The sequence below is a fragment of the Entamoeba invadens genome, assembly GCF_000330505.1.
Source record: "Entamoeba invadens IP1 unplaced genomic scaffold scaff_1105074725601, whole genome shotgun sequence".
NCBI lineage: Eukaryota > Evosea > Mastigamoebida > Endamoebidae > Entamoeba > Entamoeba invadens.
The window spans coordinates 293839-319198 of record NW_004191847.1 but is presented as its reverse complement, the minus strand read 5'-3'; the positions used below and the strand labels follow the sequence as shown (position 1 = coordinate 319198).

Genomic DNA, 25360 nt, shown 5'->3' with positions numbered 1-25360 from the left:
CAGTGTTTTTGAAATGTTTCGAACCGTTTCCCTAAATATTCCAATTTTGATTGTTAAAAAATGGCCAGTCAACTTTTTTAAACTGACTATAATTAATTAATTAACAGTTTTAATATGGTCTGAAATGTAACCACTTATAATGAATAATCAATCAAATTATATTGATAATTAAACCATTTTAAACAAATACATTTCAAAAACATTACAATTTTTTACAACATATCCAATATTTGTACCTTTTGATTTATTAATTGTTTATAACAATGTTACTACAATTTGTAGTAACATGAAAGACTCCCAAAAGGTATAGCATATTATAGCATGTATAGCATTAATAAAATGGTATAATATAATAAACTTTATTATAATTAATAGATACAAACCACAAATAGATTGAACAAGATTTCATGTTCAATTAATGGACATTCTATTCTTTTCATAAAAAGTTACTTCATTAAGAATTCATAAATTATAATGTTGGTGTTTCTCTTGTTGATCTCATTCATAGCCCAAGCGACTCGAAGCCCGGTCTACTTAGTTCCTGGTTTAATGTCGAGTATCATTGAAATGAAAGTGAATGTTTCCCCGAGTTACTCTCCATGGCCATCCAAGTGTGACCGTACCAAGTCCCAATTTCGTGCGTGGCTGAACTTAAAAGGGTCTCTGCCTTCCAAAGACGAATGTTATTACAATTACCTCCATGGTGTCTGGAATAACGTCACAAACAAAATGGAGAACATTCCTGGTATCGAGTCGATCATTCCCAAAGATGATGGTGACACGTATGCCATCGACACGATGGCTCCTGTTATTCTCGCAAAGCGATTTACTCACATGTTCAACAAATTGATCAGTCATTTAGAGAAGAAGGGGTATAAGCAGAAGTTTGATTTATATGGCATGCCATACGATTGGAGAAGTAATGACCTTCCAAGCACCTTCTATGAAACTTTTAAAAATAGAATTATCGAAGGAAACAAGAATACGGGGAAGAAGGCGGTTATAGTGACACACTCAATGGGAATGTATGTCATGTATAAGGCTCTCGACTACTTTGGTGAAGACTTTACCACGCAATACATCGATAAATTCTTGATGGTGTCCGCGCCCGTCTATGGAAGTGCGTTAAGTGTGAAAGAAGTATTACTTGGTGAGAACATAGGCCTTCCCATCGACGAACAGTTATCAAAAGATCTCTCGAGGACTATTCAGAGTGTTTTAAGTTTGTCGCCAAACCCAGAGCATTGGCCACAAGAGCCAATCGTCACTTTCAAAGGAAATGGAAAGGAGTATTATGCTAAAGACCTTGCAGACTTATTTGAGACGGATCCTCTGATGAAGGATAAGGCTCGTTATATCCTTGATAATTCTATTAAACCTTTCTTCGAAAAATACAACTGGACTATTCCTTTCGGTGTCGACACCTATTGCGCTTATTCCCTTGGTTCAGAGACTCCAGACAAAATCGTGTATGAAGGAGACAACACTGATTCAGCTAGTACTGTCATATATTCTGATGGAGACAAATTAGTCAATAAACACTCTCTTGAGGGGTGTTCTCTGATGACAAAGAAAGTGACATACCTTGGTAAATATGCTCATGTGAAGTGTTTAGAGTCGGATGAGTTGTTTAATTTGGTCGATTCCTTGGTACTCTAATTTGGTGTGTTCTTTTCTTTATAGTTTATTATAGTTTATTATAGTTTAATATAATTCTATATACAGTAAAAAGTGTCTATTTGTGGGTTTTTAAACAGAAAAAAAATATTTATTTGTGGGTTTATCATGGAATTGTGAAGTAAATTCTATTCACCAATTTTTCCATTAAAAATCGGTGTTATAGAAAATATAGTAGTTTTTTTTAATTATAAAAAACTATATTATTTATCTAAGTGGACTTAAATTCAAAATTCGAGAACAAAATAAATATTGGTGGGTTTTGCATTTGATTGGTCAATTGACCCACAAATAGACGTAACCCACAAATATAAAAACCCACAAAAAGACACTTTTTACTGTAGTTCTATATAGTTCTATATTCATAAGTTTTAGAGAGAAGCTAACAGTCTTAAATCAATCAACAAGAAAATGAAAGAAGAACTAACAATGTGTTAGACCGCACTACATTTCTTCAACACAACGCACATTTGTTTCACTTTGAGTTCCTCTGGGTCAAACAAATTAGCAGCATACTTTGCGACCTTAAAAGCAGTTGAGTAACATGTTGGTCTTTCGTTCTCGGGGAAGAACTTGCACCGTTCTTGGACATTTTTCAGTAACATGTTATTGTCCAGTGTCATAGCCAAGCTCTCCTTTGCTCTTCTTCCCAGTTCAACACAGACTTTACATGGCGTTTTTTCGCTTTCAAATGCAATCATCTTCTTTTGGAATCGTTCGACCTTCTCCGTGTACTTCCCAAGTCTTCGTTTCATCTCTACAGCATCTTTCATACACATTTGTGCAAGTCTCTCGTAGTGTGTCTTGTACTCCGTCGTGCGCTTATTCGCTAATTTAGAAAACTCCTTTTGGACGGTCTCGCTCTCGTCGATCATCGCTTTCAAATACCCAACAACCTTCTGTGCTTCTTTCGCCTCAAGACCAGATACCTTCTCATACCGTTTCTCAGCTTCTCGCAACTTCTTTTCCTTCTCCGCCTTGACACTCTTCAACGCGTCAAGCTTCAATTTGATTTCGTCGCGTTTGTCGTAGACCGTCTGCTCATAAATTGATTCCAATTGAATGATTTTGTTTGTCGCTTTACTGACATGTCTTCTCAGCTTTCTTATCAGTTCTTTCACTTGTGTCGTTGCGTATTTCTTCTCCTCAAACTTCTTGACGTACTTCTCTAGAATCAGACTTGCTTTACTGCGGCGCATCTCGTTCCTGACACTCACCAACTCCTCGTCGACTTCTTTCATCTCGTCTGTAATGAATGTGATCTGTTCTAATGAATCTCTATACTTCTTTTCATTGTTCTCTTTCTTCAAGTTCTCTTTGATCTTAGCTATTCCTCTCTCTAACGCTTCTTTCTTCGCTACAAGTGCTTGATTTCGTTGTTTAAGCTCTTCCACCACCTTTTTCTCGTCATTTCGAATCTTCCGAGCTAATTTTATATACTTCTTCGACACACGATCAAGTCGCTCGCTCACTTCTTTCCGCTCCTCCTGTGCGGCTCTGACTTGTTTCCACAACTTCCTTCGTTTAAAGCAGTCGTTGTGTTCCAAAGCCATTAACGCGAGATTCTTTTGTTCCTTTCGATTCGTCTGTTTCCGTCTAAAATTGAGTTCTCGGATCAAATGTTTGAGTGTAGAAAGTTTCACCTTCTTCTCGTTGATCTCTTCGACGCGGAGTTGTTTGACGTCTCTGTCCGCCTCGTCTCGAATTTCTCTCAAATTGTGATATCTTGTCGTCGCTCGTACTAACTTCCCTTTCATTCGTTCAACCTCCGCTTGGACCTTCCCTTCTTTATTTTGATTGAAAAGGTTTTTCAATTCCTTTTTAATCTCTCCAACATTCTTCTTCTCGAGTTTCGTCGCTTTGCGAAGTTCATTCAGGCGGCGCAGTGACACTTTCCGTAACGTTTCACGCATCTCCCTCTTCTGTCGCTTCAACGTGGTAATTCGCATTTGAATCGCTTCAATGCGACTCTTCGCATTCTTCACGCGTTCTTCTAACTTCTTTTGTTCCTTGACCATCGCCTTTCTAATGCTTTGAATCGCTTTCTGATCCACAGCACATCGCTTCCCTTTCATCCCCTTCAAAAACATTTTCACAATCTTCTTCTCCGTCCTCAGCTCTTTAATTTCCCGATGCACCGCATGAATTCTCGCATACAAATTCCCCGTCACAAACTCGTCGACAACTTTCTCAAATCGGTCGTTCTCAACTGATATCGTGTATTTGACCTCTTCAATACTATTCTTCAATTCATTCACACGCTTCTCGTTCTTCATCTTCTTCCACTCTTCTATGCTCTTCTTCAGCTCTTCTATCTTCCTATTAGCACTCTTAATCGTTTCTTTATGGTCATTCCCCTCTTTCATCATTCGCTTCACTGCAGCTTTAATACTCTTCCCTTTCTCTTCTATGATGCTAATGTACCTCTTCTGTAATCGAATGATTTTGCGGTCGTTCTCTCGCATCGACTTGATCGCTATCAGTCGTTGGTGCGCTTGACTTCTCGCACTCCCTGTCATCTCCCCAAGAGCGTTCTCAATCTTCTTCGCTTCAGCATTCAACTTCTTGTTCGTCTCCAAAGCAGTCAAATAAATCGTTCTGTGCCGTTCCTCATCGTTGCGCTCCTCTTTCAATCGATCAACTAACTCAGTCTTTTGCCCTTCAAATATTTTAATCGCATTTGTCATGTCTTTCTCAAAGTTCATTCGTTGGGACATCTTAAAAGAGATGCGCTGAAGTCTTTGGTGAAGTCCACTTATTGTCGTTTCAACTTCTTTGTGTCGCAATTTCGCGTCGTTCCAAACACGTTTTGTTCGTTCGATATCTTGTGCAATCGTTTTCGTCTCAGGCGACTTCTCCTTCTTCGCAGCTTCAAGTTTAACTTCGAGCGTCGAGATGGCGGCGGCATTCGATGTGATGTTTTGGTCAATTGCGATCAACGCATTCGTCGCATTCTGCACAAGTGCGTTGAGTGATTTTTGTTTCTCAGTCAATTTCTTCAAAGAAGACTCTCCTTGCGATAAACTGAGTTTCGCGGACTTAATATTCGCATCAATGGATCGTTCCTCTATCTCTTGTAACCGCTCGTACTTCTTGTCTAAGTGAAGTCGCATGTCTGTCAGACTTGTTGTCCCCGCAGTGACAAAAACTACTAGTAACATCCCCACAATCAATCGGTATGTCTCCATTGTTCTAAAAATATGATTTTTTAATTCTAGTTCAAAATCATCTGGGAACAATTTAAATTAAAAAAATATAATACTTTTATTAATAAATATAGTTTCTTGTTCTAAGCTGTTAATAGTTGTAGATAGATTTGGCTTTAATTCATTTTATATGAAGATATTATAGAAAAACAACCAATTAATTAATTAATTAAATAATTAATTATTTAATTATTTAATTATTTAATATAAGAATAATATATACTATACAAAATAATATATTTTTTAATTAATAACTAATAACTAATAATATAAAGAACAAGTAGTTATGATGGCAAAGCATCAAACACGTGTGGGCCCGGAATACCAGGCCGTCATCCCAACGGAAAAATACTTTGCAGGCCCAAGACCAACGTTTGGGAGATGCGTCAATAAAGCGACTGTCGATGGAGTGTCGCGAGCAGATACCGCGGAGGCTGCTGGGATTATGATGTTCAGGTGCGACGCAATATCTAAAGAAGCACTCAACACGTATATGACAACAGCAGAACGAATGACCCCCCCATACGTCAAGTTCGATCGAACAGAAGCTCTCCAATTTTTACATAACAATGATTACATCGTCGAAGACGCTTTGCTTCAACTTAAAGTAAATATGGACAACCAAAATAGGTACAACTCGAACCAATTCAAAAGAGAGATGCACTTCAACCATTTTGACTGATTATATGAGTGTTTCTTACTGTTCTCTTGTTCAGAGGTGCAATTGTTAGAAGCAACTCTTGTAAGTAGTTTAATGATACTAATGTAAAACTATTTATAACACTATTATAATCAATAGTAAATATTTCTAATACTAATAATGAGTTTGAGTTTTTTAAAAAGAGAAATTTATTTTGGAATAAAAATAGAAATAAAAACAACAATAATACATTTAATATTTTTATAGTTATAATAATTATTATTTAATAAACAACCATTTAAACTTTATTTTAATTAACAAACCTATTTTTTGTTATTTTTTTTAACTTTTTTTTCATTTTATTCGAACTTTGTGTTGGGAACTTCAACACTTTGTGACGGGTATATTTTTTATTTTAAATTTCATTTTTTTATTAGAGCTGAATATTTTTCTTGAATAAAATAAGTTTAATTTATAAATTTTACACTCTTTTTAAAATTTATTATTATTAATAGTTAAAGTGATATTATTATAATAATAAAAAACAATAAAGCGAAAATCGTAAAAATATAATAAAACGTATAATTATTTTTTTTTTGAATAAAACACCAAAAAATTGGAAATAAAAAAACAAAAAACCCTACCATCAATAACAAAAAAAAAACAAATAAAATATTTGAAAAAGCAAAAAAGATAAAAAATCTTCAAAAAACAAAATGTTGAAAATACCACAGACTGGGAACATGGCCATTCCAACTCGAGAAACTCTGACATTCGAACACATCAGAACTCTTCTCGCAAACGAACTTGTCTCTACAAAAACAGACAAGGATAAAGTCGACGACCTCCAACGTCAAATGCGCGAAACTGCAAAGCGCCACGTCGCTGATCTTGTCAGTGCTCGTCTCAATCGGTTTGACTTTTTATCCATTCAAAAACAAAACTTTTAAAATTATTACTTTATCACAAAAGTGACAATTAGTGATTATGGTTTATTCGATTTAATTCGTCAGCGCAGTGCTGGCATTTTTGAAATATTCACAGATGTATCCGTCGAAACCTACCCTTCTGCAATCCCTACAACAAGTCTCGTGGATGGCGATAACAAGTTCTTCATTCATGAAAAACAGATTTTTTGTTTGCAGTCTTCGACCAATTCAGTAAAGTGCATTTCACAAGGTCCTTTGTCGTTCATCACGAAATTTTTCCACAAGACAGAATACATCAAATTGTTCATCGACACCGAGAGGCATATTTTTTATGCGTTGTCGACAACATCACTTGACGTCTACTCCACTATTTCTTTCGCCTTTTTATATTCGATTCAGGGTGTCTATTCCGCCATTAGCGATCTCATCTCGAAAAGTGGGAAGGATGATTTGTCAGTTCAAGCGATTTTGCCACTGAGTTCAGCGGTTTCAAACGTTTTCAGTTCGATCATCGTTTTTTCATACAAATTTATTGGCTACGTCACCGGAACGAAAATTGCTTTTCTGAAAAATACGATGATCGAAGAAACTATAATTTGCGCTTCTATTAATCTTAATTCCATATTAATAGGAACGGTGGATCGAGTCTATTTATTCATCGAGTCGGAGGATATGTCCCTGATACGAAATGATGACATGTTCCTTGTAGGGGGCATTGCCGTCAAAGCCACTAGGGCCGTTCCGCAAAAATCCAATCTCGCATATCCACTCGAAGACATCTCATTTTTGATTGAAGATTGTTCCGACGGAACGGACGAAACATTTGAGGGGAGAAATTCGAAGGTAGAGACAGACGTACCTTCCACAGTAAGTGAAGGCACAACTCCAAATCTCCCAAAGAGGTGGATAATCACGGTGAAAGGGTGTGCTACACTAATTGAAGAGGCTGAGTGCTTGGCAATTCAAACACTGAAAGATGTGTTTGAAGAGTATATTAACACATTTGGAAACGTCGGAGAAGCGTGTTTTGCTTACGCTGCGTTGACCTCCAAGAATAGAAGTATTGTAGACGCTGTTGAGTGTGTGAGAAATGAGTGTAGTACAATAGATGGGTTGTTTGAGTTACTCTTTAGGGTTGTAAAAAGAATTTGGAAATTGGACATTTATGGTGAGTACTTTGGAGATGACGAACATATTCTGGAGTGTATCAAAGACTACACAGAGGATTCGCAAGACATCCAAAAGGTTGGAATTAACGAAGTTGCTTCAATCTGTTTGGACTTGGTCAAGGCGATGAAAACTGTTGGACCACTGTATAAGAGGCAGAATACAATGAGTGTGGAGGAATATATCCGAACTGGAAAGAAAGATGTTTATCAAAAAGTTATTTATGATAAATTGGTGGAGAAAATTGTGAACGAGCAGGGATGCGAATGTCTGACTGGAGTATTGAAAGACAAAAAATGTGGGTTTTTTGACAAAGCAATGGAAGCAAAGCTTAAAGTTGAAAGGGCTGTATTTATGATGGGAAAGTCGGAGGCTGATGTTGAAAGTGACCGAACGGTGTATGGGGGGGAAATATTTAGTGCAGTTACTGCTGCAGAGATTGATGTTGAGCCAATAGAAGAGGACTTGGTTACGAATGGGATGTCTGACATATATGTTGCTCTTCTTATGAAGTGGATGAAAAAGGGCGAAAAAGAGAGTGAGAGCAAATTGGAGAGTTTGAGAAGAGTTATGAGAAACGTCTTTGTCCCGCTCAACAACATGAAGGACAGCTTGAGGAAAAACACACTCAGCGACGACAACCTTTACAACATCAGAATGAATTGTGTCGACACAGTCAGTCAGAGTGGAAACGAAGATGCGCTTCGAGTTGTGTATGATGTGATGGTTGAAAAAAATGAAATATCCTTAATTCTTTCATCACCCCTCCAGTTCGCAAAATCGTATATTGAAGAGAAGTGCCCAGAGCTTTTGTGGCGATGGTACATCACCAGGGGACGCACAGATGAGGGTGTTTTGTGTTTACTGAAGCTCACTGTCGAAGATATTTACAAACAAGAAATAAATGTTGACAATGTGGTCATGAAAAAACCTAGCGACATCACAACACGTCTAAGACTAATCAATGAAGGTGTTGGTATTGGGATGGGATGTTCAACAAGGTTGCAACAAGAAATCTCAAAGGCATACAAAATATTGAGCATAATGAACTCCGTCTGTCGGAAAGTTGTTTCCATCGAGGAGTTGCTCCAAACAGCTTCGAAACTGCATCAATTTGATGTTGTATTTATTGTATTGTTATTCTACACTACAGCAAGTGAAAACTATCTTTACAGGACTCTGATGATCTTTTTGGAGTATGCGTGGTCACACGGCCAAACTGAATTTAAGAGAGAGGTTGACATCCTCGCAGCAGAGACTGCAGGTTCAGTCCCTTCATATGTCATTGACCAGTTCGTGAAAGCAAAACTTAATGATTGATTCTTATAAGTTGTGTATCCATACACTCATAATAGAGCAACATAACTAAATAAAAACAAATGATGTGTCCAAAAAACAAACGAAAACCACAAAATAACAATTAGAACCAATACTTAAGAACCCAATCCTCGACTTCCGATATGTCGATGTTATTTGCCAACTCAATAAGGCGGTCGATGTGGTCCGCGCAGTCCAAGTCATATTGTTCTGGAAGTACTGGGTCAAAGCGCATGTATTTTTCTCCTAAGAATCCTTTCCCCACTTCATCGGCCATTGACTTCTATTCCTCAGTTTTTGCTTTGCACTTAACCTTTATCTATTGCTCTTCTGTAAACTCTATAAAAATAATAAAGTACTATATTCCAAACTATATGAACTTCCAAGTGTTAATATGAATACAACAAACTCGACTCCACAAGAACCCATCGACGCACAACGGCAAGAGTTGGACCATCCCGACATCCGTGTATTTTTTACTATCAATGAAATTGTTTGGAGCTCTTCCGGACGAGATTGACAGGCAAACGGTGTTCTTGACGTCCATTCCAAGACCTCTCTCTCCGAATATGAGTGGGAATGCACAAGTGATTGGGTTGTTTTCGAATATTCCGCCATCAGCAAATCCGTTATAAGGCGGGAAGTAGCCAACCGCCGCTGAAGACCTCAAACAAGCGTCTGCTATTTTGCAGTCATATCCTGGGATAAAGTTGTTGAAGAAACACGCTTTGCAACAGCGATTTGGGTCGTTTTCTCCCGTGTCGAATTGGAAAGCGTTGACCAAAACGTGTCGCTTCAAATCGGACAATTTCAACTCGCCGAACGACGCTGTAGCCGCCTCGATGAGAAATTTGTTTGAATAGAGTGCTTCCATGAAGCCGCGCGACTTCTTTTCAAAGACATGTTTGAACATGACGCTCATGAGTTTCGCGACGTCTTTAGGATGATATCCCATTGCGAAATATGTTGCAGTGAAACTTGCAGCGGAGACGCCGCAGTACAAGTTGACTGAATCTAAGAGTGTTGGGTACTTATCCATAAGTCTTCCGATGATAATAGCTTGCATGATACATTTAATTCCTCCGCCATCGATCGAAATGATGCGGAATTTCTTCTTTCGATTGAAGGAGTCGATGCCTTCACTAATCTTCGTGTTGATCTCTAAGTGACGGAGATACTCTTTGAACTCATCCACACGCGTTCGAGTCTTCGGCGTCTCTTTTCGCTTCAAAACGACTTGTTTCACAGGGGTGGATGTGTTCTGACTTACTCTTCCCGACTTCGTTAACACATCTAAGACAACGGCTTGATCAGAGTCGTCCGAAGTCGATTCTTTCGCTTCAAAAGTGCTTCCGTCTTCCGCGTTTGTGTCACTTGTCTCTGTAATTCTCTCATCACAACTGTCAACAACAACTTTCTTTTGAAATTGAGGAACTTCAGTGTCGGCAAGAGGAGAGATGTCTCGACTTAAAGTCTTCTTGAGGGAGTCTAACTTCGTCTTCTCCTCTTTATATAAATTGTCCACAAATTTCAACGTTAATTGCGCATTGTTGCGAGCAAAGAGGGCGTACTCTCTTATCGTCTTCCCATTCAAAGTCGTCTCATCTAATGAAGCGCCATGACTCATTAAAAAATGAGAAAAATTGATGTTCCCCGCCTCTAAAGACTTATGAAAGGGCGTCTCCCCGACTACATTCTTCCGATTCACAAAGAGCGGATATTCATCAACAACTCGCCGAGCTACTAACAACATCAAATCGTCCATAGGACTCTCCGCCATGATGTGTAAGATGTTGTTTTTGTAATTGTCGCAGAGGTCGACTCGGCAGTCCCCAACAGAAAGAAGTAAGATGATGACAGAAACACTTTTACTTTTGATCGCAGTCATCAGAGGAGTGTATCCACGATTGTCACAAACAGTCAATTTCTCAGGCGCGTAATTTAAAAGACACTCAACTACTTCTTTCCAGCTGGGGGTGAGTATTTATTAGTTGTAGTATACTATATTCTACTATAAAAGATATATAGAATAAAATTAGTATATATATACTATATATTATACTATATGAGTATTGAAGGAACACACTTGTTGCGACATGCGATGTGTAACAATCGGTCAAACGACATGTCTTGTGATAATGTGGCTAAAACGTCTTGAGAATTAAGAGCAGAAACTCCGTCTTGATAGTTTTGTTCTAAAAGATCGAGAGAGTCGGACATCGTTTTGTTATTGAGTTCGTGCGATGAAGTTAGTTACTTTGATTTTTTGTCTCTCCTTTCGACTTTTTACCTCAAATGTTCTGGTTATAAAATGGTTTGTTGTTCTATTGTTAAGTAACAATAATTCTTGTATTATTAGTATAAATTATAGTTTAATAAATAACAGTTGATTACTTTGAGTCAAACTTTGGCAATAATTATATAGTTTGTTTTACTTCGGTTTTAATAATAATTGTTTTATATCTTTATAGTTTTTGAGTGGAATTACAAATTTTTTTGTTATTTGTTATAATAATCTAAAACTGATCCTTCGATGCTTCTTTTAATAAACAAAATTAATTATCTTTATTAGTTTGTTGTTTATGTTTTTTAAAATATGAATTACTGATATTTTTTTATAGATTATATTTTAATATAGAAGGTTTATTTCATTTTTTACAAATTATTATTTAATAGAAAAATATAATTATTTTTTTATTCAATTAATAACTATATATAAACTAAAATGTAATTATAATAATAAACCATTTTAAATACAAAAATAATAGCAAAAAAACAATTATATCTAAAAAGAATAAAAATGTATTATAAAATATATTATATCAAATTATACAGAAATAGTACAAGAACCCAGAATCAAACTTCAAAAACCCTTTAAATCTATGTGAAAAGCATTCAACTAATAAATAGATGTACGCTCTGAGTACAAGTGAAGTTGAATTTATCAAAGAAGGAGTTTCTGTGAATGTCCGAACGGATGGACGGAGTGTACTACAATTTCGTGAGTTTCGATGTGAGCGCGACGTTATAGATCAAGCGAATGGATCCGTCCGATTTTTCTTAGGACGTACCGAAGTTGTAGTTGGCATTAAATGTGAGTTAGAAGAACCCCAAGCTACGTCCAGTAATGAAGGGCGATATACTGTTTTAGTGAGAAAGTCTGGTGCAGACAATGTTCGTGATGTTTCCATCGAGCAAATGATAACCGTTTCCTTAGAAAACGCCGGTAAAGAGATGTTAAAGAAACTTTGTGTCTCTCCAGGCAAATTGTGTTGGGTCGTCTACGTCGATGCAATCGTCGTAGAAGATGACGGTAATGTGATGGATTGCGTTTCCCTTGCCGTTCGAGCCGCACTCCTCTCAACTTTAATTCCTGTCGTCACCGTGATATCGGGCGATGCCGAGGAAGTTCAAATCGATATTAATAAGGACAACGTTCAATTCATTCACTTCGAGCCATCCGCTCTTCCTGTATGCGTGTCTTTAGTATTAGTTTGTTCGAGATATTTTACTATTAATCTCTTATACTATAGTTCTAGTATACATGTAGTTACAATTTACTATATATATGATAGAATCAAAATACTAACCAAATAGCTCGATGAAGTTTATGTAGTAGATCCTTCACACACAGAAGAAATGTGTTCTGGTGGTGTCTTAACTACCGCAGTGACTGAAAGTGGACTTGTTTGTGGGATACAGAAAGGTGGAGTTGGGTCATTCAAAGTGAATGTGTTGTATGACATGGTGATGGTTTGTATTTTAGTATAATATTATTATAATATAAATAATAAATATAATTATATTATACTATAATTATTATACTATAATTATTATTATATTATAATTTTATTATAATAATAACAAGAAATGATAAGTAGCAAGCCCAGACAATTGGGTTAAAGGTCATTCACGACCTTGACGATATCCTTATTGATTGATTAGTGATCGCTTTCGTTGACTTCCTTTGAGTGATGAGAAAACACTTTAAAAACGATAAATTAAAAGAACTCCAACACGAGTAACGACTTAATCGCGAATTTATCTGGTGTATCAACAAACAGAGCATTTCCGAGTTTTGTCGTGTCGTTGTAGAAGACTGGGAATTTTGAAGCGAAAGTCGATTCAGTTCTGATGTTAATTTTGAAAGCGCCTTGTACTGCCAATACTGATATCATATAGTCGTTTTGGAAGATATACACCGAGTTTCCAAGCTTCAGTGGATAGAATCGGGTTGGCTCGATGTTTTTGTGGTTCACAAGAGTAAATAAGAAATGCCCCGAGTCTTTCTTAATCCAATTTACTGGGGGTGGCACTTCTATTGACGAATACGACCCAAATACAGAGCCATCCTCTGCGTTGACTATAACCATCATATTCTTTTTCCCACAGATAGCAGTATTAAATTGTAAGATATCAACTTCTGGCATACTCTTGTCATATAAGACTCTCAAGTTCCTCATCCCCGTCCACTTTTTGAGTAACTCCAAGTCGATTCCTTGAATTGGATTTTGAAATGTGATTTGTGAAATCGGGGCACTTGGGGAAACACTTTGTTGTGTGTTTTGAATATTAAGCGCAGCGCTTTTGTTTGTGCCTAAGACGATGTTTGATTGGACATTTTCTTCTTTTTTCTCAGGTGAACACGTTTTGAAGGTCGGACGAGCAAGAGGAGAGACGGCGTGGGTCACACTTTCGCCGGCTATTGTAATTGCGGGACGTTGTTCTTGTTGCGATGCTCCACAATACTTCATGCACAACTCATACAACTCTTTATTCCCTTCACTCTTCCATTTGTTCGCAAGCATCTGGACATTCTTCTCAAACAAATCTTCCGAAAGGTTGGTGTACTCTTGAAAGAAATTCAACATTTTAAGACCAAGGGGGGTCTTCCCATTCTTCACAATCTCACCAACAGCAGTCGCCGTATTTCTATTCACAAATTGCTTTCCAGAGTGCGTCGGTGACACTCCAAGTGTCTTTCGTTTATCCAACTTCGCCTCAGTAAGTCCACCAGATAAAAATGCATTCAAAAAGTCAGTTTCATTGAAGTAGTACTGTGCAACCTTTAACCCATCTTGTTTGCTGACAGCAGGAAGAACATTGTCCTCACACTGTTTGTCTTTGTCCGCGTCTAATACTAATTGAAGATTCATCCCACAGACAGATGAAAAGACTTCGGAGGTCACCTGCGTGTAGGAAAGGGCTTCCTTAAGGGTTAAACCAAATTTCAGAAACTCCAAAAAGAGGTCGACTTGTTTGTTGCGAGTGTACCAACTGAATTTGACTTGCTCGTCACGGAGGTATTGAACAAAATACTTCCCAAGTGTTCGCCCAACGGGAATTTCAACGATGGGTGAAGTGAATGAAACATTGGAGTACTTGGTCGAGACAGCACGTGTGCGCATTATCTCTAACTCCCCTTCGTCAACAATATCATTCGAATTGTCTGAATAATGCAACAAAACTTTGCCTTGAAATAAAGAGCCCATGAATTTCGAGTTCTCTGGCGAGTTTTTTCATTCAAATTGTTGAAATAATACCCACACAAAACAATTGGGTTTGCGAATCATATACGTCGATAATAACTGGGAATTATGGGAAAAACCCCAAAAAATTTTAACTCCCATTTTAATAAAAACAAAACAAATTTTTTGATCAACCAAAAAATGTTTTTATAATTTTTTTGTTTTTTTGAAACAATGAACAAACTCATTTTTAATATGACAGATCTTTGCTGCGCACATATCCTCGTCAAACACACGTTTGCACTTATATACAAACAACTCAAAGAAATAACAAATAGCGGATCGCGTAATCCACACTCTTGGAGAGAAAAGAATATCACACGAACAAAAGATGAGGCAATGAAAAAACTGAAAAGTTTGTTTTGACGTGCAACCCCCCCAAAACGACTAACTCGCAGTCTTGAGAGAGCAAATAACTAGTGGCCAAAAAGATTTCAGAAAGACTGCAATGATCGAGTCCGACTGTGGGAGCAGCACAAATGGCGGCCTTCTCAATGGAAAGACAGACCAATTCCAGAAACCGTTTTCTGACGCTTATCTTAAACTTCAGATTGGAGAGGTTAGTGACATCGTTGAGACTGATTCTGGCGTTCACATTATTCTGAGACTTCCTCTTGGGACACTTTAATTCATGAATTTTGTTTTCTCTTTTCGTGCACCTTTTTTTTACACCAGTTTGTGATAATTGTGGCTTATTAAGTCAATTTCATGAATAGAAGTATATGAAACAGTGTAACAATACTCTGCTTGAGTTTGGTTGTTGTAACCACCCATTTCTTCCATCTATAAGCATTTTTTATGAATGAACTTGCGCGCTTAACAATGTTTTCTTTCCGCCTTTATAATCTCTTTCTCTCATTTTATCCACAAAATGAGAAACCACGCTCAATGATTTAAAATAGTATTCATATAGTATTTCTTTTAAATCCCTCAAATTTTGAATAACAAAAAAAGAAAAATGACAACTCAAAAAGATATGGAAGAAGAGGAGCACAAGAAACAGTTGGTCAAAGTTTTTGCTTTGAGGCAAAACGAATGGACCGTCACAGGAACCGGGGCGTTCACTTTTTCACTCAAAAAAGAGGTGTTGACTTTTACAATCCGGAACGAAAACGGTGTTATTATGGACTCGTCTATGAAAAGGGGAGATGCCTACGAAAAACAAAACGACAAAATCGTCCAGATTCAAGGCATAAACCTCAGCGAGGAATACGCCCTTTCGTTTTTGAATTCCGACCTCTGTCAGTCTTTTTGCGACTCTCTTGATATATTGGGCGTCAAGAAAGTCGTCGACTCAAATGCTCTTGGTTTGTTTTTACTGTATTATAATTTATAGTTAATTTTCTTGTATGGAATATTTAATTTTATAAATTATAAACAATAGTACAGTATAATTTATGGATAGAATTCACGTCTGATAACATGTGTCTTCTGAAAGAAACTGTATTGTCTGCCATGACGAAAAGAGACAACTCTGAGTTATTTGACAAAATCTCGATGGAAGAAATTGTGAGAGGGTTTCCAATCGTGCTGAAACAAATCGAGAGATTGGAAGAAAAAGAAAGATTGACGGAACGAGATTGCAATGATGAGAGGTGTGGTGGAACAAAAGAAGATTTGAGGAGAAAAATTCGAGAGATAAAAGATGACTTGTTTGTGTTTTGTAAGGCATTGTTGTACTTACACGACGACAAAATATCGGAGGCACTCTTCACATTACCAAACTTGGAAGTGTTGTTTAAGGTACTCTCGTTCGACGCAACAATACAACAAAATGGACCGATCGATTTTTTAATAGAGTTCAAAAAGAATGTCGGGAAGATGAAGGAAGTCTTTGTCAAATCTGAAAGAATGAGCTTGCTGATTGAAACTGCGTTCGCTTTGACATTTTTCAGGGATGTTGTTGTGGCCCGATTCGCAGATGAGCCTGTCACGATGCCACTCAATACAAAGTTGGCGACGTTGCACAGACTTATTTTCGACACGTCGCTGAAAGAAAACGTTATAAAACAATTCGTCGAGTTGTACGACACCGCGAACGACAAACAAAAAAAAGGAATTTGTATTTCTGCAAAAAGATTTTGCTCGCACCTTTCCTTGTTTGCGCAACCAATTCGGCAAGAGAAAGCGCGTCTATTGATTGAAGGGGGGATTTTGGAATTATTTAAAAAAGGATTTCTTGACAAAAACAAGGCGTATTGTTTGGACGGCATATCGCTCTTGTTTGAAAGTGGAGTGCAGGTTGGCATGAGAATTATAAGAGAACAAATGCTCCAAGAAATTGCAAAAAGTGTTGTGAACTCAGCTGGAAGTTACTTGTTGGGAGGTTTCCAGCTGTTGTATAATGTCGGGTTTATGAACGAAGGAATCCAAATATTTGAAAATGCTGTTGTGAGTACGTTAATTCCAGAAGTATTCAATATACTTGTTGAGCCAATACTCAAACCAAATTTCGACGAGAAGTATCTTGCCCAATTCGCTGCTTTTGTTGTTGTAGTGTCGAAAATTAACAACGACACTATTAAGAAATATGTTATCAATTCGCAAATAATACCAAAATTTGTTGAATGTGTCAGAATTGGAAATAACGCATCAAGAAGTGTCGTTTTGCGTGAAGTGAGAGACTTGATGTTTATGTGGGAAGAGTACGCGAATAAATTTATTCAAAACGGGATTGTTGAAGTTGTGAAAAGTCAGATGGACAAGATGGGAGGAATGGCTGCCCCAATTTGCCAGCAGATCATAGAAGTGTTTGATACTCACACATCAGCCATACCAACACAATCGTTCACACAGAGTTCGGCTTTGCCGAGTGAAATTGTCAGTGGCGCAGAAGACTTGGCCCAAACTAATCTGTCTCCCAACAAAAGACTTTTGGACGACGAAGAAACAGCCAAGGTAATGGCCATGAGTTCCCACCTCAAGAGAAAACCAGATGACACACCTTCAACAACAACACTACCCGATATCATAAACGTTTGGTTCTCTGATAAAGGCGATGGAAAAACCGAAGATGTTTCAACACACAAAATTAGTCCAGTTAAAGTAATGGAAGAAGATGCACTTCCTAATCTTTTGGATGTCATAACCAAAACTGGAAACCACGACAAAGTTGTCAAAGTTCCAATGACAATCGTCGAAAGTACTGAGACAAAAGTAACGAATAATCTTTCAAACGTTTTGCTAACATCAAAACACGAGGAAGTGCACCATACAATGGAAGAAGAACCCCGTCTCGAGACGCCTGAAACCGTTTTGGCTGTTGATACAAAGGATCATGAGAAAAAAGATGCCAAACCAACGTCTGAGTGTCTCTCTGCAGACAAGAAAATAAACACAAACTGTGTGAAAAACAAGCTTGTGCAGAGCGAAAAGACGACTGAAACAACGACAACACAAAAGGAGTGATTGGTCGTGAATCGCATGCCAAATTGAATTTATGATTGTTGGATTTAGTGTTTATTTGAGTTGTTTATGTTATTAGAATGTTATGATTGTGGTCTCAGTAAAAATAGAAAAATAACGAAACACACGAACATTCAAAAAGTTCTTCACAAATAGGAAGTTTGGTCAACCATCACACAATAATAAGAACAACTCGAGTTGAATGAACTCAAACGTTTTTATGCACTACATAATACATTGACTTAAATGGAAGTCAGGAGTAGTTCGGAGCTATGTTTTTCATGCAAGTGTTGGTTATGTAAGAAGAAGACATTATTTATAACTGGGAAACCAAAAATCAAGAAAGACCGGCTCTGTTGTCTTATCCTCCGTGGTGTGTGGTCGATAACCCCATCGCAAGAGTTGTTTCTGTTTGACACGGACATCATTGGTTTTGTTATGAATCATTGGGTTCTATTTAGTAAGGTGAAGCTTTGTTTGTTGTTTCAATTTCATTTCAATTTGGAGGAATTAATTGAAGAGTAACAAATAGTCCAAAGTCAAGACTGGAAAAGAAAGCTGTTTGTCTTATTTAATAAGTCAGAAACCATAGAAAGTGCATTAGATATGAGAAACACACTTGCTTACTTTAAACTGAAGAAGGGCTTAGCCTTAAGTCACCAGAATTTGTAAGTGTCTGTTCTTTACAATATCAACTCTTATTCAAATTTGATAAGACGTCTGAACAAATTTGAATAAGATATTACTCCTACCCATCTAAAAAATCAAATCAATTAAATCTTCGAGGTCCTCGAGCGGGTAAATATCCCTCATCGTCATCTCTAGTTCTTCTTCGTTCCGCTTTATCATCTCTTAAATAATTTCGATCATCTCGATAATCATCCATTCGCTCTCTTCGCTCCCAATCCCTTCGTTCGCCTCTGTCTCGATAGTCGTCAAACCTTCTTCGTTCAAACCGCCGTTGCGACTGCTTTTGTTCCCCATCCTTTCCTCTTCCAAACTCTCTTCCTTCTTTATATCCGTAGTCCCAATCAACGCGAATAAACTTCCCATCAACTTGCGTCTTATCAAGCGCCCGCTTCGCATAGTCCGCATCTTCCCGCGTTTTGTACTCAACAAAACAGAACCCACAGTACTCATTCCGATGGTTCACACCCATGATAATCCGGGTCAGATCTCCATATTCCCCAAATAAATAGTTCAGTTCTTTGTCCGTCACACTCGGCCCTAAATTCCCGACATACAGTGTCGTCGAATGTGTCACTTTCTCTAACATCTCGTCGTACGTCATGTTTGCGTTCGTGTCAAAATATTCTAAGTACGGCGTCTCGGTGTATAATTCCATCTCTGTTATCAAGTTGTCAATCTCATTTTTTTTATTTTCGATGGTTTATATAGTTATTTTATAATTGTGTTCTAGTTCAATCATTCCACTAATAGTTTCAATTATTATTTAATTTACTTTTTTCAAACCACCCGGTTCAAGTGTTTTGTCTTCAGATTTTTGAGAACATGATTTTTGTGGGTTTGGAATGAAATTTTATAGTTTGTTAATAGTTGAATCGAATTAGAGATTAGTTTGGCGGAAAGAAAGCATAGTTGAACGCGTAAAAAAAAGGGAAAAACCACCCCACAAAAATATGGAAGTTGTGTGGTGTTAGTTTAGATACTAAAGCGTATAGTTCACTTGTAAAAACAGGTAAACTATGCATTGAGGGAAACTCCAAACCACAAAAAGATACAGTTAGCTTGATATGAACTCTTCCTCGGACTGTTTTGCGCTTGCTCCAACGAAGTCGACTTTATTACGACTGAGCCCGAGAAGCTCCTTCTTGACCGAAGCGTCTTTGATCTTTTCAATGGAATACTTGAACCCGTCACGCGAGAGGAACTGAATGTGTTTTCGAACGAAATCAATGACCCTCTCTTCGTCGACAGAGCACAAGTCCTTCATCGAACACCCGACGCCAAGTTGCACGAACCTCTCAGGGTTTCGAACACAGACGTCGCACACATCCCAGATCTGATCGCCTTTGTTCTCTTTTTTTAGTCTGGTGAATGTCGCGCAGCACGCTCTCATCCGACCAAATTGTGTATTCTTATTTCTCCAATTCATCAATGGCGCTAAAAAGACAGCTGGCTTCTTCACAATCAATTCGTACAACAACTTTGTTGCTATGCACTCGACCAACGCGTGGTCAAGTTGAAATTTGTCGAGAATCGTCCCGATGTCTTCCAAATGCCTCTCATTGATCCGGTCGATGTTTTTCAGGATGATCAAAATGGCGATGATCTTGAAATTCGCGTTGTTGCGAAGGATCTGGTAAGCTATGTGCAACTGGAACTCAAGTGGCTGGGATGAAAGGTGCTTTGGGTAAAAGCCCTGAAACGACGTCTTCAGTTGTGCCTGCTTCGGGGTTGAGTACTTTGAAACCTCCTTTTTGATTTGTTCAATTATCGTGTTGTACGGGATGAAACACCATTCCCCTCCGACTTGAGAAAAGGTGCACTCGTAGGTTTGGGAAAAGGTGGAAGGGTTCATGATCTGGTTTCCAGTTCGTTATTGCACTTTTAACACTTGTTATGGTTCTTTTTCTATATAAATAACTATATTATTTCCGTTTTCAAGTTCGGAAACTAAAATTGAACACAACAGATAGATAATTTATTAACATTTTATTTAAAATTGATAGTATGAAATGTATGACGTAAACATCACTCAACTCTTGATTTTTACATTTGTTTAAAAATATTTGTCAAAAAGTGATTAGAAAATGTTATTCACTTTGTTATTGTCACAAGTATTACGAGTTTTGACCAACCCAAAGTACTTGTGTGGAACGTTTAACAGAACAAATTGAACCCACGATTTGAAATCTTGTGGTCTTGTCTTGTAAATCTTGTCGTTATAAACGATAATAACCGTCTAGAGTCACTTCAATATTCTTTAAATTTTATTCTACTAAAGATACTAGTTAAATGATGTGAGTTGGTAATAAGAAGAATAAGGAGTGAACGAAAAAGAAATCGTAGCACCTCATAGAGCTGAAATAAAAAATCGAGAATTGTCTTAAACAATACTGCAGCAGGAAGTCTTAATTACTTGATTCTAAAATTTTCAGATCTGGAGGGTTGGTTTTTGACGATTTTGGTCAAAACCAAATGTTTTTCATAACATTTGGTTTGGGAAAGTTATTGAAAGTCAAATAAAACACTTGTACTAAGTTATTAAGTACTTAATTAATAAATTACTAACTTAATAAATTAACATGATTAATCTCTTACAAATAGTTTTGGGTGAGGTTATTTTTTGTGTTAAAATTAATTGTTTAATATTTAGTAAGACACGTGGTGGATAATAATAAGTCATACCAACGATAATTTACAAAGTGTGGAGACTCTCAAAAGTCTCTGATGTTATAGGTGTACAAGAAATAGGCGACGACTGCATGTCCAAGAAAGACACCAACAAGAAGCGCCATGAACTTCAACGACTGTACACCTTCACGTTTTGCATGGTCAAGCGCCTCTTCAACAGTCGGTTTGACAGAAACAACTTGTGCCTCTGAAATGTGGTCGGGTGTGATGGGGACAAACAACAACTCAGTCATATCCTTTCAAGTTTTCAATTCACTTCTTTTTTGGTGCTCTTCTGTCTGTCGTATCTCTCAATTTTTTCGTTGTGGATTCTCACCTAATAAGCCCGAATGTGACACACTTTGTGTCGTAACACATCCCTTTCATTTTCGATGAAAAATAAAAACTAAATTCATCAGATGTTTTTATTATACACTTCTTAATAAGTTACTAGTGATATATAGTACTTCGGTATTAATAATGTTGTAGTTTTGCTTTGTAAATCTTTTTTTAATACGAAGGCTATATATGGGCCGTCTATTTATAATAAGGCTTTGCAGCAGACTATCATGGTAGGCACTCTCCGCCTAGACACTCCACTTAATTCCTGTATAATTTAATAAACTATAATAAACCATACACAATAGTTTACATTGATCCACTATGACCACAGGATCTTTCTGCCACAAACTCCACAAAAATGACTTTTTTCAATATTACCATAAAAATGATAACAAAATGAGTTATTATGTTAAAATTTGTCTCATTTCACTGCGAATAAAAACCAATTCGGTTTAAAACAAATCTAAATGCCGTGAGAAATTGCTCAGCCATTTGCACTATCTTTAGAACACTTTCTTTGTTGGATCTCACAATAGATTCCAAGTTCGCAGTACTTTGGAATGGTATGTGCTATAGTAAACTGTATCATAAAATATTACATGTGAAAATATATAATTTAATAGATTTTAAACTATAAAAAATTGATACAAATGAAATCTTTGACGTTTTTGTTTGAATCTAGATTAAACTCAAACTTAAATATTTTTAAATTTTTAGAAAAAAAAAGTATTTTAACTATAACTCTATTAATATAATAATAATTAAATTTTGATATAAACGACGAGTCATTTTAAGTTGGTCATCATTAATTTATTCATCCAACTTTCTGTTTATAAACCGAACAATATCTACTAATGCAAAATTCAAAAAATGCAACATCTTGATGTTTACAGTTTTTAAATAGTTGTTAAGTATTTTTTCCATAAAGAAGACTTTATGAATGCTGTTCTTATCTGCAAAAAATATCGATTTATACTTGACAGATTTCGATATAACCCAATTTCAATTCAGTCCAAAAAACTCTTTCCATACATAGATACACTCCACTTGTATCTTAATTGTGATGTTGAATTCCAAGATGTCAAGCAAATAGTTGTTTGGTATCCGGTGTGTTATTCTGAGATGAAACAATATACACAATACCATACTTACACGTACAAGAATCTAGTTTTAGACTCTATTGCATCAGACGATCTATTACCTGAAGTATTGAAAGATACAAGAATCAAAACACTTGGTGAAATGTTTGCATCGGACATTTATCTTGAAGAATTTGAAGTACCTACACATATTACAGAGTTGGATTCCTATGCTTTCCAAAATTGTTATTTTCTCAAGAGTGTCACTTTATGTGAAGGTCTTTGTGTCATTCCAAATTGTTGTTTTTCGAAATGCAAACAACTCACTTCAATTGTATTTCCTACATCAGTCATTCATATTGAATCATTTGCTTTTGAGTCGTGTGGGTTTGTAAACATCACCATACCAGTCACAATACGTTATATTGGGGACCGTGTTTTTAAAAGTTGCAAAAAATTGAAGGGAGTTGTGATTTCTCAAAATGTGCAAACAATTGAGTCTTCTACATTCGATGGATGTGAAAGTATGACTCGAGTTGTTCTTCCATTTAATTTGAAAACTATTAAAGCTTATGCATTTTATAATTGTAAAAGCCTTGTTACTTTAAATATACCAAAAAGCGTGTGTTTTGTTGCTAGCAATGCTTTTGGGTGGTGTGAGAGTCTTAAAGAACTGACTTTCAGTGATCAGTGTTATATTGGAGTTGATGTATTTACTAATTGTGTTTCTTTAACCAAACTAATAATACCGACATTGAATGGCAAATTAAGAAATGTTGTATCAAAGGAAGAAGAAAACATTATTAAAAAGTTTTATAACCAATACACTTTGCAACAGGTGTGTAATAATATGCATGACGAAAATGAAGATTCAATTCAAAATTCACTACTACAAAATGTGATCCACTTAAATTACACAGACGATTTCATTGCTAAATTATCTGAAATTGAAAAATTGAAATATCAAGTCGAATTGACTGGAGAGGCTTGTAACAACACAAACAAAGTAACATCTCTTAGACTTCCTTCAAATGTCACTAAAATTTGTGGGCACTTTTTTATGTCTTGTGATATTAAAAATATCGATTTGGGGAACCTCCGTGAAATGGGAAATCGCGTTTTTGGTTCAGAATTACAACACGTGACAATTCCAACCACTTTAACACAAATTGGGTTTGATATTTTTATCCAGTGCACCAAATTAAAAAGTGTTGAATTATGTGGGCGAACTTCATTCCCGGGATATGTCGATTTGTTGGAAAAAGCAAAACTCAATCAACTTAACATCAAGTGCTCAAATTTGGTTGTTACTTTCGACCAAATTGATATGTTTAAATATGTTGAGGATGTCAACATATGTGTATCACATTTGTTTTATGAGTCATACATTTCACAAATTGTTCTTCCTGACAATGTGTGTTGTATTGGTATCAGTTGTTTTGATAATCAAGGTCTTTTGAGTGGAATTGTGTTACCCTCAAAGTTGACACAAATTGGGGAAGATGCATTTCAAAATTGTCTTTCACTCAAAGCCATCGAATTACCAGAAAATTTAAAAATGATTGGTCGATCAGCATTTCGAAAATGTGGTTTGACAGAAATAGTGATACCAAAGAATGTGAGTTGTGTTGGTGATACCATCTTTGATGACTGTTTCGAGCTCAAAAACGTTATTTGTCCCAAGTGTGTTTTAAAAAGTAGTGGATGTTTTGCTGGATGTCATTGTCTCGAGTCTTTTCAAGTGTTTGAAAGAAATTCTTTTCAATGAAAAACAATTATTTTTGTGCAAAATGACATTGAAAAGTATTTAAAAATTGCTACAGAAAATGGCAAAAGAATTGGAGAAGTGCCGGATGGTGTCAAAGAAATCGCAGCAAATTGTTTTAGAAAGTATACCGGTGTTGACATGATCAAGATACCAAAAAGTGTGTTAAAAATCAACAACTTCAGTTTTAGCGATTCTATCCCAAGAGAATGTGTGCTGTTTGAAACATCAGAGTATGTAGAAATCGCTGATTTGGCCTTTAAATCAAAAGCTTAATTGAACACTTTTTTAATTAATTTGTTATTTAATTAAATTTAATTAATTGAAATTTAATTAATTAAATTTCAAATTACAAACAGAGAATGAAGTAAAATGGTGAAATAATTTTACTGAAAATTTATGTTTTAGTAAATTATTTGGTGAAATCTTTTTACCAAATAAAACTATAAAAGTTCTTTGAATATTGTTTTATTTTAATGATTTTGAAAATTAGTGTTGTTGTACAATTTTATGGTATAACATTATAACCATGTTTTGAAAAAAAAACAATTTTAAAATTTTATTAATTTTGTAAAAAAACGCAACAATTGGCAAAAGTTTTTTATTGTAAAAATGTGTAAAATTCTTAAAGAGGAGTATTTAACAATAATTATGTATAAAAATCATGTTTGTGAGTGTATAAATACAATAAAATATAATATCTAAAAAATCAATATTGATGTCCAAGTTAAAAACAAAGAAAAGAAGTACGTCGAAAATATCATTTTATTTCGAAAACGACAACGAAAAATACACTTGTAAATATTGTCTGAAATAATTGAACTAACTCGTAAAGGCACAAGACTTTACAATTTTCCTCTTGTACAACATTTAAGAGATGTCCATCCCGATCTGTACAAACATTATAAAACTTTATTCCTGAAAAAAAATCTCCACAAATTTAAAAGA

At 36.2% G+C, this 25360-nt stretch overlaps 12 protein-coding genes across 12 annotated transcripts; 7 read left to right on the top strand and 5 right to left on the bottom strand.

The window, feature by feature from the left end:
• Nucleotides 1–474: 474 nt before the first annotated feature.
• Nucleotides 475–1659, top strand: EIN_327950 (phosphatidylcholine-sterol acyltransferase precursor, putative; the record flags this gene model as incomplete). Its single annotated transcript, XM_004185436.1, has 1 exon — nucleotides 475–1659. One exon carries the CDS (start codon nucleotides 475–477, stop codon nucleotides 1657–1659), a length of 1185 nt encoding a protein of 394 aa, XP_004185484.1.
• Nucleotides 1660–2111: 452 nt separating this feature from the next.
• On the bottom strand, nucleotides 2112–4865 carry EIN_327940 (hypothetical protein; the record flags this gene model as incomplete). Its single annotated transcript, XM_004185435.1, has 1 exon — nucleotides 2112–4865. One exon carries the CDS (start codon nucleotides 4863–4865, stop codon nucleotides 2112–2114), a length of 2754 nt encoding a protein of 917 aa, XP_004185483.1.
• Nucleotides 4866–5169: 304 nt separating this feature from the next.
• EIN_327930 (hypothetical protein) lies at nucleotides 5170–5565 on the top strand (the record flags this gene model as incomplete). The annotated part of the gene is made up of 1 exon (XM_004185434.1): nucleotides 5170–5565. One exon carries the CDS (start codon nucleotides 5170–5172, stop codon nucleotides 5563–5565), a length of 396 nt encoding a protein of 131 aa, XP_004185482.1.
• Nucleotides 5566–6239: 674 nt separating this feature from the next.
• Nucleotides 6240–8939, top strand: EIN_327920 (hypothetical protein; the record flags this gene model as incomplete). Its single annotated transcript, XM_004185433.1, has 2 exons — nucleotides 6240–6436; nucleotides 6506–8939. 2 exons carry the CDS (start codon nucleotides 6240–6242, stop codon nucleotides 8937–8939), a joined length of 2631 nt encoding a protein of 876 aa, XP_004185481.1.
• Nucleotides 8940–9039: 100 nt separating this feature from the next.
• On the bottom strand, nucleotides 9040–11156 carry EIN_327910 (hypothetical protein; the record flags this gene model as incomplete). Its single annotated transcript, XM_004185432.1, has 3 exons — nucleotides 9040–9219; nucleotides 9346–10906; nucleotides 11023–11156. The coding sequence occupies 3 exons, from the start codon at nucleotides 11154–11156 to the stop codon at nucleotides 9040–9042; spliced, it is 1875 nt and encodes a 624-aa protein (XP_004185480.1).
• A 690-nt stretch (nucleotides 11157–11846) lies between these two features.
• Nucleotides 11847–12877, top strand: EIN_327900 (exosome complex exonuclease RRP42, putative; the record flags this gene model as incomplete). The annotated part of the gene is made up of 3 exons (XM_004185431.1): nucleotides 11847–12428; nucleotides 12534–12689; nucleotides 12818–12877. The coding sequence occupies 3 exons, from the start codon at nucleotides 11847–11849 to the stop codon at nucleotides 12875–12877; spliced, it is 798 nt and encodes a 265-aa protein (XP_004185479.1).
• A 60-nt stretch (nucleotides 12878–12937) lies between these two features.
• Nucleotides 12938–14428, bottom strand: EIN_327890 (hypothetical protein; the record flags this gene model as incomplete). Its single annotated transcript, XM_004185430.1, has 1 exon — nucleotides 12938–14428. One exon carries the CDS (start codon nucleotides 14426–14428, stop codon nucleotides 12938–12940), a length of 1491 nt encoding a protein of 496 aa, XP_004185478.1.
• Nucleotides 14429–14659: 231 nt separating this feature from the next.
• On the top strand, nucleotides 14660–15092 carry EIN_327880 (protein dodo, putative; the record flags this gene model as incomplete). The annotated part of the gene is made up of 3 exons (XM_004185429.1): nucleotides 14660–14700; nucleotides 14743–14819; nucleotides 14863–15092. The coding sequence occupies 3 exons, from the start codon at nucleotides 14660–14662 to the stop codon at nucleotides 15090–15092; spliced, it is 348 nt and encodes a 115-aa protein (XP_004185477.1).
• Nucleotides 15093–15422: 330 nt separating this feature from the next.
• On the top strand, nucleotides 15423–17872 carry EIN_327870 (hypothetical protein; the record flags this gene model as incomplete). Its single annotated transcript, XM_004185428.1, has 2 exons — nucleotides 15423–15771; nucleotides 15870–17872. The coding sequence occupies 2 exons, from the start codon at nucleotides 15423–15425 to the stop codon at nucleotides 17870–17872; spliced, it is 2352 nt and encodes a 783-aa protein (XP_004185476.1).
• Nucleotides 17873–18638: 766 nt separating this feature from the next.
• EIN_327860 (nuclear cap-binding protein subunit, putative) lies at nucleotides 18639–19214 on the bottom strand (the record flags this gene model as incomplete). The annotated part of the gene is made up of 1 exon (XM_004185427.1): nucleotides 18639–19214. One exon carries the CDS (start codon nucleotides 19212–19214, stop codon nucleotides 18639–18641), a length of 576 nt encoding a protein of 191 aa, XP_004185475.1.
• A 399-nt stretch (nucleotides 19215–19613) lies between these two features.
• On the bottom strand, nucleotides 19614–20411 carry EIN_327850 (hypothetical protein; the record flags this gene model as incomplete). The annotated part of the gene is made up of 1 exon (XM_004185426.1): nucleotides 19614–20411. One exon carries the CDS (start codon nucleotides 20409–20411, stop codon nucleotides 19614–19616), a length of 798 nt encoding a protein of 265 aa, XP_004185474.1.
• Nucleotides 20412–22504: 2093 nt separating this feature from the next.
• On the top strand, nucleotides 22505–24688 carry EIN_327840 (hypothetical protein; the record flags this gene model as incomplete). The annotated part of the gene is made up of 2 exons (XM_004185425.1): nucleotides 22505–24316; nucleotides 24452–24688. 2 exons carry the CDS (start codon nucleotides 22505–22507, stop codon nucleotides 24686–24688), a joined length of 2049 nt encoding a protein of 682 aa, XP_004185473.1.
• Nucleotides 24689–25360: the final 672 nt, after the last annotated feature.